General features: G+C 40.1%; 1 protein-coding gene across 3 annotated transcripts in view; it reads right to left on the minus strand.

The window, feature by feature from the left end:
* The window catches only part of megf11 (multiple EGF-like-domains 11), a 510687-nt gene that overhangs the window by 113109 nt on the left and 375872 nt on the right, over positions 1-21706 (minus strand). For all 3 annotated transcript variants that reach the window (XM_061917129.1, XM_061917127.1, XM_061917128.1), the window contains 3 exons: positions 13464-13676; positions 12938-13112; positions 913-1033 (listed from right to left, as the gene is read on the minus strand). In XM_061917129.1, coding sequence (XP_061773113.1) covers positions 913-1033; positions 12938-13112; positions 13464-13676 — 509 coding nt within the window. The remainder of the gene's footprint in view (positions 1-912; positions 1034-12937; positions 13113-13463; positions 13677-21706) is intronic.

A 21706-nucleotide genomic window follows, 5' to 3' on the forward strand; every position in this document is an offset into this window, starting at 1 on the left:
CATTATTGAATGAAATACTAGGGAACTTTTAAGAAAATATGCATTATTTTCATATTCTTTTAATTGAGGGGGACGGCGTGGCAAAGTTGATAGAGTGGATGTGCCAGTAATCTGAGGGTTGTTCAATCCCCACCTTCTACCATCTTAGTCATGTCTGTTGTGTCCTTGGGCAAAAAAAACACTTCACCCTTGCTCCTGATGGGTCCTGGTGAGCGCCTTGCATGGCAGCTCCCGCCATCAGTGTGTGAATGTGTGTGTGAATGGGCGAATGTGGAAATACCGTCAAAGCGCTTTGGGCTCCTTAAAAAAAGGGGTAGAAAGGCGCTATACAAGTACAACCCATACCATACCATACCAATTACAATGTACAATATTACAGTACATGAAACAGCTGCAGCAAAAAAAAAAAGTAGATCCAGCAGAAAATATTGACTTCAAACAAAGAAAGGTAGCAAACATGGAAGCGGTCAGGTAGTGGACAAATATCATCTTTAAGGGCTTTGTGGGCGGCATTGCGTGCTCTAATATGCTCCTTTGTAAGCAAACTTTTGATCGCATTTATTTATTATTTAGAATGCAAAACATTTTTAATGAATAACATCTATCATAATGTCTTTCATAATGATTGTGAACGATAGGCAACACTCCAAAAAAAGTGCACTTCTCCTGTAAGTTGTGTGAGAAATTTCATTTTTCAATCATATGGATCATGCAGTCAAACTTTGCAGTTTAATAACAGCGCAACTATATGGTTAATACTGAATGTCCCAAAAAAATAGCACAGGGAACACAATAGAGGTGCATGTTTGGACCGATTTTCACCATTTTGAGTGCAGCGGTTCAGGAGTGGAGGAGTGAGTTTATACCAACAAATACATAGTAAGTATGTGATAGGCCAAAGTCATGGTATACCTTCCTTGCAGGTGCAAGATCCATCGAAAGGTGAGCAGGAGGCATGGTTGTGGCAGGAGCAGGTGGACATGCAGCTTGGTCCATAGAAACCAGGAGGACACTCCGTGGCACAGTCTTCACCCTAAGTGGGTAGGATTGTAAAGTCGAGTCAAAGAGAGGAGGGACGAGACGCATGGCAACAAAAATATTCTCTACATCTGGCTGACAAATATAAATAAATGAGATGACAAATGTGCATGCCGAGTAGCGGGCTGGAGAGGACAATGTATTTTTCTGTAACTAAACCAGGGGTTGGCAACCCTCATAAGCTCTCTCCTGATTTTTTTTTTTTTTGCTAGAACTTAGCCACACTGGCTTAAAGGCCTACTGAAATGAGATTTTCTTATTTAAACGGGGATAGCAGGTCCATTCTTTGTGTCATACTTGATCATTTCGCAATATTGCCATATTTTTGCTGAAAGGATTTAGTAGAGAACATCCACGATAAAGTTTGCAACTTTCGCTCTTAAGAGAAATGCCCTGCCTCTACCGGAAGTCGCAGAAGATGACGTCACCCGTGTGATGGCTCATCACATATTCACATTGATTTTAATGGGAGCCTCCAACAAAAAATGCTATTCGGACCGAGAAAACGACAATTTCCCCATTAATTTGAGCGAGGATGAAAGATTCGTGTTTGAGGATATTGATAGCGACGGACTACAAAAAAAAAAAAGTTGAATAAAGAAAAAAACGCGATTGCATTGGGACAGATTCCGATGTTTTTAGACACATTTACTAGGTTAATTCTGGGAAATCCCTTATCTTTCTATTGTGTTGCTAGTGTTTTAGTGAGTTCAATATTACCTGATAGTCGGAAGGGTGTCTCCACGGGTGTCTTGACACGCAGTGTTTCAGGGGAGTCGACTGTAGCTATGGACGGCACAAGCTCAACTTTTCTCCGGTAAGAATTGACTTTTTAACCACAATTTTCCCACCGAAACCTGCTGTTTTACATTCGGTAGGGATCCATGTTGGCTTGACCGCTCTCTGATCCATAGGAAAGTTTCACCTCCACGAATTTTAAACAAGGAATCACCGTGTGTTTGTGTGGCTAAAGGCTAAAGCTTCCCAACTCCATCTTTATACTGTGACTTCTCCAATATTAATTGAACAAATTGCAAAAGATTCAGCAACACAGATGTCCACAATACTGTATAATTATGCCGTTAAAGCAGACGACTTTTAGCTGTGTGTGTGTGCAGCACTCATATTCCTAACAGCCCGTGACGTCTTGCGCATACTTCATCATTACGCGACGTTTTCAACAAGAAACTCTCGGGAAATTTAAAACTGCAATTTAGTAAACTAAAAAAGCCGTTTTGGCATGTGTTGCAATGTTAATATTTCATCATTGATATATAAACTATCAGACTGCGTGGTGGGTAGTATTGGGTTTCAGTAGGCCTTTAAGGGAAAGGTTCATTTTTATTTTATTTTTATTTATTATTTTTTTTTAGCAATTTCTGCTCGTCTGGGAGGCAGGGAATGTGTCATGACTGGTAATCGGAAGAGTGTGTGACCATGTATAAATCACAGATATAGAAAAATACCAGAAGAAACTACAGAGTTTGATTCTGCATGAACAGATCACCTGTAAAGTTGAAAATTTTGAAGCCGGTGAGCTGCCGTGTGTAGTGAAGTATGTTTAGCTATTTCTCGTTCTGAAGGGATGATACTTGTAAGAAACTTACTTTATTTGTCGCCATAAAGACAAAGATATGTGATTTAGAAGTAGCTAAAACACTGCAGACTGCAGCTGGACTTTAGCCGCTAACTAGCTAGCCATGTCTTAAAGCACCTGTTCCTGAGGGCGTTTCAGTGTTATAACTTCACCTTTATCGTTAGTTTTTAAGCCAAAATTGCGTCCGTTCTCCCTTTTATGTCTACACACTGTGTTTGCTTGTCAGTACTCTGTGTTTGTGTGGTACCGAACATGCTCCTCTCCTCGTAAAACAAGCAATGACACGACGTGACTTCGACGCGGGTGCGGGGGTGCGGAATTGGTACGTTTCACAGACGGTATAGTACCAAAAATGATTCATTAGTATCACGGTACTATACTAATACCGGCATACCCCACGACCCTAATTACTCTTTTAAATGTTGACATGAAAACGAAATAAATACTTCATTATGATACTTCAGATACTAAGAAATGCAGTTTATTTGTGTAACGGAGGTATTTATTACAAACTTAAGGGAGATGCAGATACACAATTAGCTGTTAGGTAGTCAACCAGGGGACTCCAAATAAATACAACATTAGGCAGAGGGGATCGGCGTTTGTGATTGCCATCAAAAGGCATAAATAGGCAGTTGTGTTCATATACTTGTTCATTCATATCGGCCAAGACTGATTGGTGGCTGATCGATCGGCCCATCCATCCATCTATTTTCTTTCGCTTATGCGAGGTCGGGTCGCGGGGGCAGCAGCCTAAGCAGAGAAGACCAGACGTTCCAGAGGGGGTTCTTTTTTTTCTTTTCTTTTTTTTCTTTGTCATGAAAAAGGGACGTTTTTGTCATGAAAAAGGGAGGTTTTTGTGGTTGGTGGACTAATTGTAAGTGTATATTGTGTTTTTAATGTTGATTTAATAAAAAGAAAAAAAATTATAAATAATTTTTTTTTTTTTAATAAAAGTGGTTGGGGACCACTGCTTTAGGTCATGACCCAAAGCTCATTACCATACGTGAGGATGGGAACGTAGATCGACCGGTAAATTGAGAGCTTTGGCTTCCGGCTCAGCTCCTTCTTCACCACAATGGATCGATACAGCGTCCGCAATACTGAAGACGCCACACCAATCCGCCAGTCGATTTCACGATCCACTCTTTCCTCATTCGAGAACAAAACTCCTTCTCCACTTGGGACAAGATCTCCTCCCCAATCTGGAGATGTCACCACACCCTTTCCCGGGCAAGAACCATGGACTCGGACTTGGAGGTGCTGATTCTCATCCCAGTCGTTTCACACTCGGGTGCGAACCGATCCAATCGGCCCATCCCTTATTAAAATAGTTATTGGTCACATTTCATTGCACTGTTAGCATGTTCACCCCGTGACTGCAGGGGTTCCCTCCGCGTACTCCGGCTTCCTCCCACCTCCAAAGACATGCACCTGGTGATAGGTTGATTGGCAACACTAAATTAGTGTGTGAATGTGAGTGGGAATGTTGTCTATCTATCTGTGTTGGCCCTGCGATGAGGTGGCGACTTGTCCAGTGTGTACTGCGCCTTCCGCCCGAATGCAGCTGAGATACGCTGCAGCACCCCCCGCGTGACCCCGAGAGGGATAAGTATTACAAAATGGATGGATCATCAAAGTCCTTGTGAGGCATCGTATTGGTGCCATGGAGTTTGTGCAAATGTTTGTATTTTGTGTCAACTTATTTTAATTGTGTATTATTTGATGGTGGCAGTTTTTGCCAGTTTTAATTAGGTGATTTTATGTATAATAGCTAGTATAACTGTAACAGCATTCATGGGATTCAGTTACCTTGGAGACCGGGGCTCCCAGGGAACACTGATGCTTTCAAGGGGGAATGTCCTTGCCCCCTAATTATAACTTATATTGTGTGGATGGGTTCATGAGCAAAGGCCGGGTAGACGTTTGTGCTCATACTGTGCATTGCAGGTTGCTTAGAATGTTCCACTTCCTCGCCTTGATGAAAATGTTTTGGCTAAAACTGGAGAGGAAAGGGAGGGTTTAATGGAATCATTGGGTGGCCAGTGAGATGTGCAGGACATCAGGGACTCCAAATCTCTTATTAATAACAACACCAATGGGAAGCTGGTAACCCCATTGGTGCAGCCTTTAAGCCCCTTATCATTACGTCTGGTAAAGGACACGGTGTATTTCCCACCTTGTCCTCTATAACCTGCTGTTATTTGAATTTCTCAGCTCAAAAGGCAGAGTACTAACTGCACACCGGTCTCATCCTTTCTCATAAGCTGCAGATCTTAAGAATTCTCACAAACCTCCTCCCTTTGCAAACCCAGCCTTGAGTGACAGGTGACACAATAATTTAGAGTTCCAATTAGGGCCCCACTGGAATCGTTGGCTCGACCGCTGTGGTACCGCTGGCCGCTCACTGCTCTCATTATCATTTTGAACTCAGCTTAAACACATGGCAGGAGCGAGCGGACACCAAGGGCGGAAGGCACATTTCAAAACGTCTCTCCTCCCCCTGGCGCGACACATTAAAGCCTTCGTCTGCCGATGAAATTTTGATCAATCGCCAGCAATAAACCTTTGTTCCACTGCAAATGACGGCTTCAAGACTGCCAACAAAAGCAGTTCCGTTGTGTTTGTGAGGTTCGGGGAGGAGTCGGAGCGGTCAAGCTGCCTCTAAAATATAAAATGTCAAAGGGCCACAAATGTGGCCACGTGGATTTTGCTGCTGCTGCTTCCGTCCTCACAGAACACGGACCCGTGCTTAGTCCGCTCTCAAGAGAGGAACGGCGGTTCCCTCATTAAACGTCTGATTCATATTCCTTTTGAGTCGCAGAAGCATAAAAGTTTGCATGTGGAGACTCATTATTAAAACACAGGCTGTCAGTCTGCCCCTCCACAAGCCTCGCGCAATGACCCAGCCACCCAGTCGCCCTTGCCCTTGACTCCAGAATTCCACCAGATGACACAACATCAATCCGCCTGGTACTCCTTAAGATTGGATGCAAATGACGCTGATAATTACCAATCAGCTTCGCCCCTTAACGCCTCATCTAACAGCTCGACGAATGAGTGCACTTTAAAATTCATGCGACACGACATACAGTGAACCCCTGAACCTTTTGATGAGGTTGGAACGCCCTCAGAGACGGAAAAGTCTTTTATTTTTGCCACCGACCAAGGCAGACTGGAATCAGTCGCAGATTTGTTAATGCACACATCATTCTCATTCAGCAGTGTCAACAGAATATAGATAAACAGTGCAGATATTGTTATGTGACTACACATGTCATGCTGGTGGTGGCTCTGCTGTAATCAGTAACGTGTAATCACTTTGTTCCAGTCCCAAAAAATATTGCATGTCCAATTACCAGGGCTAAATCAAGCGTACAGGAGCTCGGTCTGCTCTCACACTTTGCTTGTTTTGCCACCTGATGGGTCTTTAAAGGCAAAATGCAGCAGGGAGGCTTAAGCCAGTCGGTAGTATGCCGGGGAAGTGATTTCACTGGCAATCATGGCTGCAACGCCATCATCAAGCACATTTTAAAAGCACCCTGTGTGATTATGATAGGCCCCAAATGACAAAAGGTTACACGCTAACAGGTGGCATATCATGGTGTCTAGCAGAGCTTCTGTGTTATGTGGCATTTCTGTCAAAATTCTCTCTCTCTCTCAAAAAAAAAACTGCATTAGTGTTCTAGTCGTCTTTCGAGACGCACACACCAATCCTCCATATGTAGTGCGTCTGTTCCCATCCCGGCTCCTGCCCTCAAGGTCTGTTTAATGGATCTGGCAGACCTCCACGCCATGCAGGAACAGGTGGAGCAAATTAAGACACAGTCTGCGGCCTCGCTCCATGGCACAATTCGCCACAGAGGCCCCCCCTCGCTTGAAGACAAAGGCAATTTCCACTGAAATGTTACATTGGGTGCGATGTGCTACCCCCCGTCTCGGTGGCTCTGTGACTTCAGATTGCAAGACCAGAAACACACGACTGAGGTTGTACAAATAATTAGAGAGTTGTTCACCGCGACAATGTGGCTGCACAAAGTGAAAACCATATATTGTTGGAGCCCACAGCACAATAATGCATGAGGTAAAATCAGAGAGAGTTCTTTTGGTGGACAAAAGCTCATCAATAAGGGGATAATAAAGTGATGACATATATTTATGACTATGAACATTTAAATCAGATATTCTCCTTTTCCGTTTCTATTGCCGTTTCCTTATTTATGACTTAAATGAGCAAGGGCAAAACAGTTAATCATCTTTATGGACATAATTAGAAGTCAACTCTCCATTATTACATCAGCGATCCTGCCTAAATGGGATGGTATCATATACAAATGTAATTTGATGTATTTAGTCCTTTTAAAGATTGAGAATAATGGATTGGTTTTCCCACCATTGAGTTGAGCCTCTCCATCTTCATGTGTTTGTTGTCTAACACAGTGTTTTTCAACCTTTTTCGAGGTAAGGCACATTTTTTTCATTGAAAAAAATACGGAGGCACACCACCAGCAGAAATTATTACAAAATAAAACTCAGTTGAAGGTAAAAAGTTGTTGTCGCAATTGTTGGATATGACTTTAAAGCATAACCAAGCATGCATCAATATAGCTCTTGTCTCAAAGTAGGTGTACTGTCACCATCTGTCACATCCCACTTTTGGACTTTTTTGCTGTTTTCCTGTGTGTAGTGTTTTACTACTTGTCTTGCGTTCCTATTTTTGTGGCTTTTTCCTGGAGCATCTGCTTTGTTTTAGCAATCAAAAATATTGAAGTTGTTGCTATCCTTCTTTGTGGGGACATTGTTGATTGTCACGTCATGTTCGGACGTACTTTGTGGATGCCGTCTTTGCTCCGGAGTAAGTCTTTGCTGTTGTCCAGTATTCTTTTTTTGTTTACTTTGTAGCCAGTTAAGTTTTAGTTTCGTTCTGCATAGCCTTCCCTGAGCTTCAATGCCTTTTCTTAAGGGCAATCACCTTTTGTTTATTTTTGGTTCAAGCATTAGACACCTTTTTACCTGCACCCTGCCTCCCACTGTTTCCGACATCTACAAAGCAAATCGCTACCAGCTGCCACCTACTGTAACGGAAGAGTATTACACGGTTACTCTGCCGAGTTCTAGACAGCACCGACACTCAACAACAACACATCATTTGCAGACTATAATTATTTTGCAAAAAATATTTTTTAAACCAAATGGGTGAAAATAGATAATCTCCCACGGCACACCAGACTGTATCTCACGGCACACTAGTGTGCCGCAGCACAGTGGTTGAAAAACACTGGTCTAACATGAAATTAACATCACAAATAATGGTAGCATGAGATGTAAATAGTGACAGAACATGAAGGACCGGCCTGTTCCCATAAGGTTTATAGATAATTAGTAGAAAACCGACATAATTGTGGTTTACTTCAGCGCAATTATCCTCCTGGCCTGTCCTCTCCTCCCGGTATGAAGGACAACACGGGTGTGATGGATCAAAGAAGACACACGTGATGATCGTTAAACAAAGGCTAGGGCCTGACCTACTCAAGGTTTGCGTTTGTCTTCGTGTACATACAGAATACACGCTGATTATATAAAACGTCAAATATAATAGGAGAAGGAGGTGCAAATTTCATCATTTAGCGCTTGCAATGTGATTCATCAAGGACGAAACTGTTTTGCGTCAATATTTAGCACGTCTGGAAGGTACGTGGAAATTGTAATTTTGGTATGAGTGAGAACGGAGGCTTATTCCTTAATATGTGCGCATGTCAACATATTTGGACTGTCAGAAATACAAATATTAGACATATCGTCTATTCAGCAGCATTATTATTTTAAGACCTTTTAGCTCCTGGATGATGATGATGATGAAATGGTGCTTGTATATTAACAATTCATCTCCTTTATGAAAAAACATGCATTTTTTTTGTGGCGGCGCGTCACACGGGAACCACTTAAAGTGCACCTTTGGCGTGCTAAAAGTAGGTACCAAAATGTATTTCAATACTTTGATACTTTTCAGAATAAAGGGTACCACAAACAATTAAATGATTGGCTTTATCTAAACAGAAAATCCTATGATACATTAAACATACATTTCTTATTGCAATCAAAGACCAATGTTGTCATTCAGTAACAGTAAACATACTAGATAACTTCGCTTTTAGTAGTAACTAAGCAAATGGGTTACACAGGCTCCTAATTTGGCTGCTGCTGTCTCTATATTTTTGCAAGCGTCTCTATATACGGTAGAGATTTACCCAAAGTGCTGTGCGCAAGTCTGGTCTGTAAAACATAGTATATGCAACATTTTGACCAAAGAACCACCACATAACTGTTATGTAGACCACAAGGAAGTGTTTTAAATGTAGAAAAAAAATCATGATATGACCCGTTGAAAGTGCATCAATTTGTCGGAAATTTAAAAAAATACATATTTATTTAAATTATAAAATTTTTTTGATCGACTTCAACTATTTGATATTGAATTATTTTATAAAATACATTCAAATTAATCAGCAACCATAACTCAGGAGCACAATATATACATATTTTTTCTTAATCAAAATGAGAAAGTCAGGGTAAATGGCTACAATGGCTACAAGTGGGGTTTGATGTATGATTCTACATGATACTGATAACGTATGTTTCCCAGGGTCAGACGCGTCCCTCCTGGCATCAAACTGCCCCCAGCGCTCCACACTATTTAGGAAAAGACTGCCTTACGCAATCATATAAAACATGTTATTTCGTAAAACAGTAGCTACTACACGCTTTAAGCACAAAGCCCATACAGAGGATGTTTTGTTCCGCAACGGCATTTAGGTAATATACCAGCATAACTCTTATATTACATGATTAATTTCCATGAAACTCTAAGGAAGGCCCTTATATGGGTACATTTTGGTGCAGATCTAAAAAAAAGATATAGCTTTTGCTCTTCCAATTAATAGAAGCCAACCACTGCATTGAAGGCATTACTCTCCCTACAGGACTGAAATGGAGCATTAACAACAGATGCTGTGCATATATGACTTTTTAGACATATACTTGGTATAAACAAGTGGTCTTAAATGGCTCCATTCTACAAAACCCAAAACCAGTGAAGGTGGCACGTTGTGTATTTCGCAAATAAAAACAGAATTCAATGATTTACAAATCTTTTTCAATGTATATTCAATTGAATGGACTACAAATACAAGATATTTAATGTTCGAACTGAGAAACTTAATTAATAATCATTAACTTTGAATTTAAGGGCAACAACACATTGCAAAAAAGGTTGGCACAAGGGCATTTCTACCACTGTGTTACATGGCCTTTCCTTTTAAAAACACTCAGTAAACGTTTGGGAACTGAGGAGACCAGATTTTTAAACTTTTCAGGTGGAATTCTTTCCCATTCTTGCTTGATGTACAGCTTAAGTTGTTCAACAGTCTCCGTTGTCGTATTTTAGGCTTCATAATGTGCCACACATTTTCAATGAGAGCCAGGTCTGGACTACTGGTAGGCCAGTGTAGTACCCACACTCTTTTAACACATGCTGTTGTAACACATGGCTTGGCATTGTCTTGCTGAAATAAGCACGGGCATCCATGATAATGTTGCTTGGATGGCAACATATGTTGCTCCAAAACCTGTATGTATGGGACGGCGTGGCGCAGTGGAAGAGTGGCCGTGCGCAACCCAGGGGTCCCTGGTTCAAATCCCACCTAGTACCAACCTCGTCACGTCCGTTGTGTCATGAGCAAGACACTTCACCCTTGCTCCTGATGGGTGCTGGTTGGCGCCTTGCATGGCAGCTCCCTCCATCAGTGTGTGAATGTGTGTGTGAATGGGTAAATGTGGAAGTAATGTCAAAGCGCTTTGAGTACCTTGAAGGTAGAAAAGCGCTATACAAGTACAACCCATTTATTTATTTATCATTTAACTTTCAGCATTAGTGGTGCTTTCACAGATGTGTAAGTTACCCATGCCTTGGGCACTAATACACCTCCATATCATCACAGATGCTGGCTTTTGAACTTTGAACCTATAACAATCCGGATGGTTCCGGAGGACACGATGTCCACAGTTTCCAAAAGAATTTGCTCATGCATTTGTTCACAAATTGGTGACCCTCGCCCCATCCTTGTTTGTGAATGACTGAGCGTTTCATGGAAGCTGCTTTTATACCCAATCATGGAACCTATCTGTTCCCAATGAGCCCGTTCACCTGTGGGATGTTGCAAATAAGTGTTTGATGCGCATTCCTCAACTTTCTCAGTCTTTTTTGACACTTGTGCTAGCTTTTTTAAAACATGTTGCGGGCATCAAATTCCAAATGAGCTAGTATTTGCAAAAAATAACGTTTTCCAGTTCGAACGTTAAGTATCTTGTCTTTGCAGTCTATTCAATTGAATATAAGTTGAAAATGATTTTCAAATAAGTGTATTCTGTTTTTATTTACAATTTACACAACTGGTTTTGGGTTTTGTATTCAGTGATTTTTTTACATATATTTTATATTGAAGTCGGAGCAGTGATTTATTTTTTTTAACAGTGCATACATCTGCATCATACTCACAATGCCGTTTTTGCAATATATATGTTAATATATTTTTTTGTTGAAAATGAAAAAAAAATTACATGTAAACTACAAACCCCGTTTCCATATGAGTTGGGAAATTGTTAGATGTAAATATAAACGGACTACAATGATTTGCAAATAATTTTCAACCAATATTCAGTTGAATATGCTACTAAGACAACGAATTTGATTTTTTTTTGCAAATAATCATTAACTTTACAATTTGATGCCAGCAACACGTGACAAAGAAGTTGGGAAAGGTGGCAATAAATACTGATCAAGTTGAGGAATGCTCATCAAACACTTATATGGAACATCCCACAGGTGTGCAGGCTAATTGGGAACAGGTGGGTGCCATGATTGGGTATAAAAGCAGCTTCCATGAAATGCTAAATAATTCACAAACAAGGATGGGGTGAGGGTCACCACTTTGTAAGCAAATTGTCGAACAGTTTTAGAACAACATTTCTGAACGAGCTATTGCAAGGAATTTAGGGATTTTACCATCTACGGTCCGTAAAATCATCAAAAAGTTCGGAGAATCACTGCACGTAAGCGATGATATTACGGACTTTTGATCCCTCAGGCGGTACTGCATCAAAAACCGACATCACTGTGTAAAGGATATCACTATATGGGCTCAGGAACACTTCATAAAACCACTGTCAGTAACTACAGTTGGTCGCTACATCTGTAAGTGCAAGTTAAAGCTCTACTATGCAAAGCCAAACCCATTTATCAACAATATCCTGAAACGCCGCCGGCTTGGCTGGGACCGAGCTCACCTAAGATGGACTGATGCAAAGTGGAAAGGTGTTCTGTGGTCTGACGAGTCCACATTTCCAAATTATATTTGGAAACAGAGGACGTGGTGTCCTCCAAAACAAAGAGGAAAATAACCATTCGGATTGTTATAGGCGCAAAGTTCAAAAGCCAGCATCTGTGATGGTATGGGGGTGCATTAGTGCCCAAGGCATGGGTAACTTACACATCTGTGAAGGCACCATTAATGCTGAAAGGTCCATACAGGTTTTGGAGCAACATATGTTGTCATCCAAGCAACATTATCATGGACGCTCCTGCTTATTTCAGCAAGACAAATGTTACAACAGCGTGGCTTCGTAAAAAAAGAGTGTGGGTACTTTCCTGGCCCGCCTGCAGTCCAGACCCGTCTCCCATGGAAAATGTGTGGCCCATAATGAAGATTAAAATACCACAGCGGAGACCCTGGACCGTTGAACGACTGAAGCTCTACATAAAACAAGAATGGGAAATAATTCCACTTTCAAAGCTTCAACAATTAGTTTCCTCAGTTCCCAAACGTTTATTGAGTGTTGTTAAAAGAAAAGGTGATGTGACACAGTGGTGAACATGCCCTTTCCCAACTACTTTGGCACGTGCTGCAGCCATGAAATTCTAAGTGAATTATTATTTGAAAAAAATATATAATGTTTATGATTTTGAACATCAAATATGTTGTCTTTGTAGTGCATTCAACTGAATATGGGTTGAAAAGGATTTGAAAATCATTGTATTCCGTTTATATTTACATCTAACACAATTTCCCAACTCATATGGAAACAGGGTTTGTACTTAAGTGGTTGGTATTTTCCTATGTAAATTATTACAGCTTAAGACAGCATTGGTATCACTATGGGCCTATACATACTGTAAAAGGAGCCGGCACGGTTACACAAAGAAATATTTTGCAATGCAAAAAACTATAAAGAAACGAATGTACTCACCATAAATCCCGGGGCACACATGCAGGCCCCCGTGACAGGGTGGCAGTCAGCTCTGTTGGTGCAGCTACACGGCAGCATGCATCCCTCCCCAAAGTAGCCAGGTGGGCAGGTCTCATTACAATAAAGTCCTGTCCATCCCGCCGTGCAGGTGCACTCTCCAGAAAGTGGGTGGCAGCTTGCAGCATAACGAGAAGGAAAGATGGGACAAAAGCACACCGTCAGAAATTCATCCTTCTGTGTGACCGTATGTGTGTGTGTGTGTGTGTGTGTGTGTGTGTGTGTGTGCGCTTATTTGAGATGTCTCCTTTCTCCTTCACTCTGTGATGACATAGTTCTATGCGGCCCGAATCAGAGCATTAACACCGCATTAACTATGAATGCTGAGAAATTATGAATGAAGCGTAGGTCACAATGGAAATTTAAACTGGACGACATGGCCGAGAGGTGTTCAGACTTCACAATCAGCGGCGCTTTGGCGCTAAAAAATGAGGTAAGACCAGTCCTTATCTCGAGGCAGCTCAGTTACCTCACAGTGTTGGTGGCGTTGCAGGGGCAGTACTTGTCACAGATGAAGCCGTAGAGGCCCGAGGGGCAGAATCGTTCTTTGCAATTGGAGCCTTTAAAGCCAGTTTCACACAGGCAGGCTCCATTGATGTGGTGACACTTGGCTCCATTCTCGCACTCACACTTCTGGTTGCACTGGGGGCCGTAGGTGTTCACAGGACAGTCTTCTTGACACCTGTACACACAGAGGACACAGCCAATCACACCTCCCAACTTTAGACGCTCACTATTTATAGGTTAAAGCTGCACGGTCAAAGATTAGAACAACATGAATGCACATTGGCCCTGCGATGAGGTAGCGACTTGTCCAGGGTGTACACCGCCTTCTGCCCGATTGTAGCTGAGATAGGCACCAGCGCCCCCCGCGACCACAAAGGGAATAAGCGGTAGGAAATGGATGGATGGATGAATGCACATTGGTGCCTCGGTTTACGAGTGTTCAGGCTTACGAGTTTTTCAAGATATAAGCTGTCTCTTAGTTCACTCTTATGCTTTAAGAAAAATATGTGGGTTACGAGCCTCCCGACAGCTAGTTAAGGGAGAACACTTAGCCACTTGGTTGTAACCCTTCTGAAATTGTGATAATGTTCTCCTTTAAGGGAACATTATCACAATTTCAGAAGGGTTAAAACTAATAAAAATCAGTACCCAGTGGCTTATTTTATTTTTCAAAGTTTTTTTCAAAATTTTACCCATCCTGGAATATCCCGAAAAAAGGCTTTAAAGTGCCTGATTTTCACTATCTTTGAAGCCACAGTCCATTTTCCTGCGACATCATCCAGTGATGCCAATACAAACAAACATGGCTGATAGCACAGCAAGATATAGCGACATTAGCTCGGATTCAGACTCGGATTTCAGCGGCTTAAGCGATTCAACAGATTACGCATGTATTGAAACGGATGGTTGGAGTATGGAGGCAGATAGCGAAAACGAAATTGAAGAAGAAACTGAAGCTATTGAGTGAATAGCTATTGACGCTATTCGGCCATGTCTGCCTTAACATCGCCTGCAAAATGTGCAGACCAAACGATCAGGACTTTCGCATCTTTTGACACTGGAGCAACTTAAATCCGTCGATTGGTAAGTGTTTGTTTGCCATTAAATGTGGGTGGAGGGAAACGCTGGATATACATATAGCTACAAATGTACATACAGCTAGCCTAAATAGCATGTTAGCATCGATTAGTTGGCAGTCATGTCGCGACCAAATATGTCTGATTACCACATAAGTCAATAACATCTACAAAACTCACCTTTGTGATTTCTTTGACTTTATCGTTGGAAATACATCTGCAGGATATCCATACATCTCTGTGCCATGTCTGCCTTAGCATCGCCGGTAAAATGTGCAGACCAAACGATCGGGACTTTCGCATCTTGTCACACTGGAGCAACTTAAATCCGTCGATTGGTAAGTCTTTGTTTGTCATTAAATATGGATGAAGGTAAAGGCTGGATGCAAATATAGCTACAAATGTACATACAGCTAGCTAAAATAGCATGTTAGCATCGATTAACATGCCGTGCTAATCGATGCACACTCTACGTAAATCAACTTGAATCTGTCCCTGGTCGTGTTGTTACACCCTCCGACAACACACCAAGGCATGATGTCTCTAAGGTATGGAAAACAGTCAAAAAAACGGAAAATAACAGAGCTGATTTGACTCGATATTTATAATGTGTTTGAGAAAATGGCGGATCGACTCCCTAGGTGACGTCACGTTGTGACGTCATCGCTCCGAGAGCAAATAATAGAAAGGCGTTTAATTTGCCAAAATTCACCCATTTAGAGTTCGGAAATCGGTTAAAGAAATATATGGTCTTTTTGGACACCATCTGCTCCACATTTACCCGTGAGTTTTTTGCTGGGTTTCAGCAGGTTTTTTTTGGTTTTTTTTCAGTCTCTCAGGGCAGAGCACTTTCCCATTGCTCTCGCTTTTTGTTCGTTTATTAATAAATACGCCTTTTTTTTTTACCTCACTCTGCCATCTTGTGCGTCTGCATCCTTAGAATCACAACAAACTCCGGCGTTTTACTCGACGCACCGTCACAAAATAAAATAAAAACAGACAAAAAAGTTTCAACATGTTAATTTTACGTCCTTTGCACCGATTCTGAACATATTTTTTATAACTGATTTGTTTAAAATAATTTTCAATTGAATTAATATTTTACAGTCTTTTAATTATTCCATACATTAATCCCAACAAAAGGCACACAATGCTGCTTTACACTCATTCATGTTTTTTTTTTTAAACATGTCTTTCTATCAGAAATTCGAAAAACAGTCTTGTTTTTGAAAGGTAATTTGTTGTTGTTTATCCATCCATCCATCCATTTTCTACCGCTTATTCCCTTTTGGGGTCGCGGGGGGCGCTGGCGCCTATCTCAGCTACAATGTTATACAATAATTGTGCTGTCTTAAATTCAACCAAAACATTCAATTTTAGTGCTTTCAATTTAATGAAACGCTTATTTGTATGTGCCCTGTAAGCCACTGTATTCCCAATGCGGATCACTGTTTTTTAAATGACACTAATTGGATTAAGATTGGTTTTGTAAGTGTTTCCCGACATTTCTAGGCCGCAGGTCATGTAAGGGATAACCAGGTAACAGGATACAATATATATATATATATATATATATATTTTTTTTCATTTAACAGTTCTTTGACTTTAGATATTATTGCAAAAGATTTACTAAGATATAGTTTATATGGGGCTTCCAACTGAGCCTATTTTGCAAAAGTACTCTCGGAAATGTTATTTAATTCACTCAGTTTAATTCATTTCGAATTTTCTACGAACATCAATGGCACAATTTCAAAACACTATATGTTTACTTTAGTTTAAACTGAGAGTTAACTTATTTGTATCCAACCAGTTCTTTACCAATAATAGTTTTTTTTTCTACTGTATCTATTAATGCTTCTAGATTGTTATCACCACTAAGTATGTTGGTGTCATCAGCAAATAAAATCAAATGTAATGTTTTTGAAACTAAACAAAGATCGTAAATATACATAGGGAACAAAAAAGGACCCAACACTGACACCTGTCGAAGCCCACAGGTCACTGTCAGCAGCTGGGAATCAGTGCCATTGATGTGGGCGTACTGGTATCTGTTCTTCAGATAAGCCTGGAGCCAAGAAAAGGTCACACCTCTAATCCTATATCTGTATTTTTTGAGTGGCAATTCATGATTCACTGTATCAAAAGCTTTGGTGAGATCTAAGAACAAAGCAGCAGCATATTATTTATTGTCTCTAGCATTTCATATTTTTTCTATAGGGTCCACTAATGCTAAGGTAGTGGTCTTATTGGTCTTAAACCATAGTGCTGTTCACAAGGTATATTTTTATTTTCTATATAATTGAATAGTCTTTTCCAAAATCTTGGAAAAGACTGACTGGAAATGGGTCAACAATTAGTAAATCCCTGTTCATCTCCAGCCTTGTAAATAGGAATTACTTTTGCAGTCTTCATTCCTTCTGGAAAAACACCCGATTGTAAAGAAATATTAAAACTGTAAGTGATTGGTTTGACAAAACATTTAATAATTTATTTTAATACTGACATGTCCGGTCCATTCCAGTCAGCTGACATTTTAGTTTTGCAGTTTTTAACAACTGAAATTGTTTCATTTTCATCAGTGGCTTGAATAAATATAGTTTTTTTCAGTAGTTGGTATTTTGCTTAGACCATCTCTATGTCCACTACTTGTTGTATATGTCCTACGAAGTCAGACATACACTGTTTCAATGTCCATTTCTCAGATGATGCATTTGTTGATGACTGAAGTGGTGATATCACCCAAACCAAACTTCCCCCCTCCACATCCCGCCCCCCGGATTGTAAATAATGTAAATAATTCAATGCATATACTCTGATGATTAACTTGTGTATATATTTGTACCATGAATTCATTTACGTGGACCCCGACTTAAACAAGTTGAAAAACTTTTTCGGGTGTTACCATTTAATGGTCAATTGTACGGAATATGTACTGTTCTGTGCAATCTACTAATAAAAGTTTCAAGCAATCAATCAATCAACTATTTCTTTGGCCAATTTAATGCCAATATTCGTGACATCATGATTTAACTTATTGGCAATTTCATCGGGTTGATTGATCAAAGTTCCATCGTTTGATAAGAATTCAGTTGGAATGTCAAAATTTTCATTTCCTTTTTTGATTAATTTATTTGAAACACTCCAAGTATTTTTGTGACCTTTGTTCTTCTCCAAACAAGCCCCATTCGACAATTTATTTTATCCTATAATACTAGTTAATTTGTTCTTACATATTGTTCTTATAGAGTTTTGTCCTCTTTCTCAAGTCGTTTTTGTGCAGTTTATTTTTTCTCTTATGTGCTTTTTGAACACCCCTAGTAAGCCAGAGCGTTTCTGCTAATGTATGGTTGATTACTTTATTCATTAGAGGGCAGTGTTTTACATACAAGGTGATGCAAATGTCAAAAAATGCATCATATATGTCATTGCATCATCTACATAAATATTATCCGAATTTTGTTCGATTAATTTTTTTTCTTAATTCCGATGAGCTGGCGACTTGTCCAGGATGTACCCGCTTTTTGCCCAAATGCAGCTGAGACAGGCTCCAGCACACCTCGCGACCCCGAGAGGTGCAAGCGGTAGAAAATGGATGGAAGTCTAGAAATAGCCACTTGAGAGTTTTAGCCTTTGTACTACGATTGTTTTGTTTTCTTTTTCTGAATTGATTACTCTCTTTATTGTTGTAGAGACTGGTAAATGGTCAGATATCAGTAATTAAAACTCCACCTGTTATTTCACTTTCTAGAACAGGGGTGTCAAACTAATTTTAGATCGGGGGCCACATGGAGAAAAATCTACTCCCAAGTTGGTCGTACTGGTAAAATCACGGCACCATAACTTAAAAATAAAGACAACTTCATTTTGTTTATATTTATTTAAGAATAGAAATAAATAAATAAATAAATAAAAAATAATAAAAAAAGCACATTCTGAAAATGTACAAATCATAATGTTCTTTTTTTGTTTACACTATCATGTTGCGGTTAATAGCACTCTATCTTTATTTGTCATTATTTATACTTTCTGAATAAATGATGTGATAATGTTCATCAGTCAACTCATTGGTGTTAATTTTCAATCTATCAAGATAAAAACATATTTTAAAAATCAAATTACAGGATTTTATTTATCTAGTTTGATAATTTTCCTCCACTGGTGCACTGGTGTTTTTTTTTTTTTTTTACATCCATCAATCAATTTTCTACCGCTTGTCCCTTTTGGGGTCGCGGGGGATGCTGGAGCCTATCTCAGCTGCATTCGGGCGGAATGCCTTGACAAGTCGCCATCTATGTAGCATAATCTACAAAGATACAAATAATTGATATTTCGACATCTAGTGGACACATTTAGAACAGCAGTTGTTGTCATTCAAAAATGTTGGCTAATTTTTATACTTAGCAAACTCATTCCGTGGGCCGAATAAAACCTGTTCGCGGGCCTGATCCGGCCCACGGGCCGTAAGTTCAACACCCCTGTTCTAGACCAGTGGTTCTCAAATGGGGGTACGGGTACCCCTGGGAGTACTTGAAGGTATGCCAAGGGGTACGTGAGATTTTTTTTAAATATTCTAAAAATAGCAAGAATTAAAAAAATATTTATAAATATATTTATTGAATAATACTTAAACAGAATGTATGTTCATAAACTGTGAAAAGAAATGCAACAATGCAATATTCAGTGTTTAGATTTTTTGTGGACATGTTCCATAAATATTGATGTTAAAGATTTATTTTTTTGTGAAGAAAAGTTTAGATTTAAGTTCATGAATCCGGATGGATCTCTATCAAAGAGGGCACTTTAAGATGATGATTACTTCTATGTGTAGAAATCTTTTTTCATAATTAAATCACTTGTTTATTTTTCAACAAGTTTTTAGTTATTTTTATACCTTTTTTTACAAATAGTTCAAGAAAGACCACTACGAATGAGCAATATTTTGCACTATTACACAATTTAATAATTCAGAAACTGATGACATAGTGCTGTATTTTACTTCTTTATCTTTTTTTTTCAACCAAAAATGCTTTGCTCTGATTAGGGGGTACTTGAATTAAAAAAATGTTCACAAAAAAAAAGGTTGAGAACCCCTGTTCTATATCATTGGTGAATATAATATTAATCAGGGTTGCACTTGTGAGAACCCCTGTTCTATATCATTGGTGAATATAATATTAATCAGGGTTGCACTTGTTTTTGTTATTCGAGTAAGTCTTGTTATAAATGGATACAAGCATAAAGTGTACATGTGAAGTGAATTATATTTACATAGTACTTTTCTCTAGTGACTCAAAGCAGTTTTACATAGTGAAACCCATGATCTAAGTTACATTTAAACCAGTGTGTGTGGCACTGGGAGCAGGTGAGTAAACTGTCTTGCCCAAGAACACAACGGAAGTGACTAGGATGGTGGAAGCAGGGCTCGAACCTGGAACCCTCACGTTGCCGGCAAGGCAACTCTACCAACCGAGCTATACCGCCCCTGACATGGACTGAATACATTCTATAGCAGTATTGTGTTTTTGAGGATTGACCAGGTCAATATTAAAATCTCCACAGACAAAGACCAATTTACTATTTATGTCCTCATAGAGATCAATCTTGTTTAATACAAGACCCTGGTTTTCGATACACACAACTTATTATGGCATTTCTGCATGTGTAAAAAGATAATTTAATAGGTATAACCCAGGAACCACCAATGTAGTCAAAGCAGGAGTGGACCACCAGTGAGTGGAAAAGACTAACAAAAACAGGCGGCAAATGGAAAATCTATGAGGCTCAGAGAAGTTAAATGGCACAAAACAAAAACAGTGCAGCACAGAAGTGCACAGGAAGCACAGGGCACAAAACAAAAAAACAAAATGATCCAGCCCTGTCAAAAACATCCTGATTGGCAACCAGGGACAAAACAAAAATCAGAACGCTGGACAGAAAATAATACAGAAACTATCCATCCATCCATCCATCATCTTCCGCTTATCCGAGGTCGGGTCGCGGGGGCAACAGCCTAAGCAGGGAAACCCAGACTTCCCTCTCCCCAGCCACTTCGTCTAGCTCTTCCCGGGGGATCCCGAGGCGTTCCCAGGCCAGCCGGGAGACATAGTCTTCCCAACGTGTCCTGGGTCTTCCCCGTGGCCTCCTACCACGGGGAAGTGGTACAGAAACTAAGAAAACAAAAATTAAAGTCCAATCTGTCATGTGGGATCCGTGTTGGTAATAACGGCCTTACTAATGATTGTATTTTTTTGCTGTAACGTGCATTCTAATTATTTTACTGTTCCCATTGTTGCAATGCCGTTGTCGTTATTGAGAATGTGAAGTGGCTCGTCGCTGCAGTGTGGAAGAATGACGCACAAAGTGAGGTTTTGGCCACACATCAGCTGCATGCAGAGAGAAGGGGTAGGGATGATGACGCCGTGATAAATGCGCTGATGATGATTGGCTGGGTTGGCACATCGTGGCCTGCTCACGCTCTCTCACTGCACCTTCTGACTGACATACAACAAGACCGCCCCGCTCGAACTTTCGGAGCCAGGGAAATTCAAAAGTGTTGTTGTCAAACTGCAAGTACCGGCACTACATTTTGCTCATTGAAATGAAAGGCAAGAGTGTTTAAGTAACATGCATACTATGTCCAGAAAAAAAAAGCGTTTATCCACGTCAACCTCAAGCAACTCAAATCGCAGCTCACAGCCACACATGCCAACATAACATTTGTTACTGCTGCTGATTAGAGATGTCCGATAATGGCTTTTTTGCCGATATCCGATATTGTCCAACTCTTAATTACAGATTCTGATATCAACCGATTCCAATATATAGTCGTGGAATTAACACATTATTATGCCTAATTTTGTTTTGATGCCCCGCTGAAAGCATTAAACAATGTAACAAGCTTTTCCAAAATAAATCAACTCAAGTTATGGAAAAAAAGGCCAGCACGGCACTGCCATATTTATTATTGAAGTCACAAAGTGCATTATTTTTTTTAACATGCCTCAAAACAGCAGCTTGGAATTTGAGAGAGCAAGAGGAGGTTGAGGTAAGCGGGTTTGGGGTTGGGGCGTTGAGGTGGGGGGGTGGTAGCACGGGGTGTATATTGTTCGTCCTGGAAGAGTTAGTG

Source organism: Nerophis ophidion, linkage group LG12 (genome assembly GCF_033978795.1).
Source record: "Nerophis ophidion isolate RoL-2023_Sa linkage group LG12, RoL_Noph_v1.0, whole genome shotgun sequence".
NCBI lineage: Eukaryota > Metazoa > Chordata > Actinopteri > Syngnathiformes > Syngnathidae > Nerophis > Nerophis ophidion.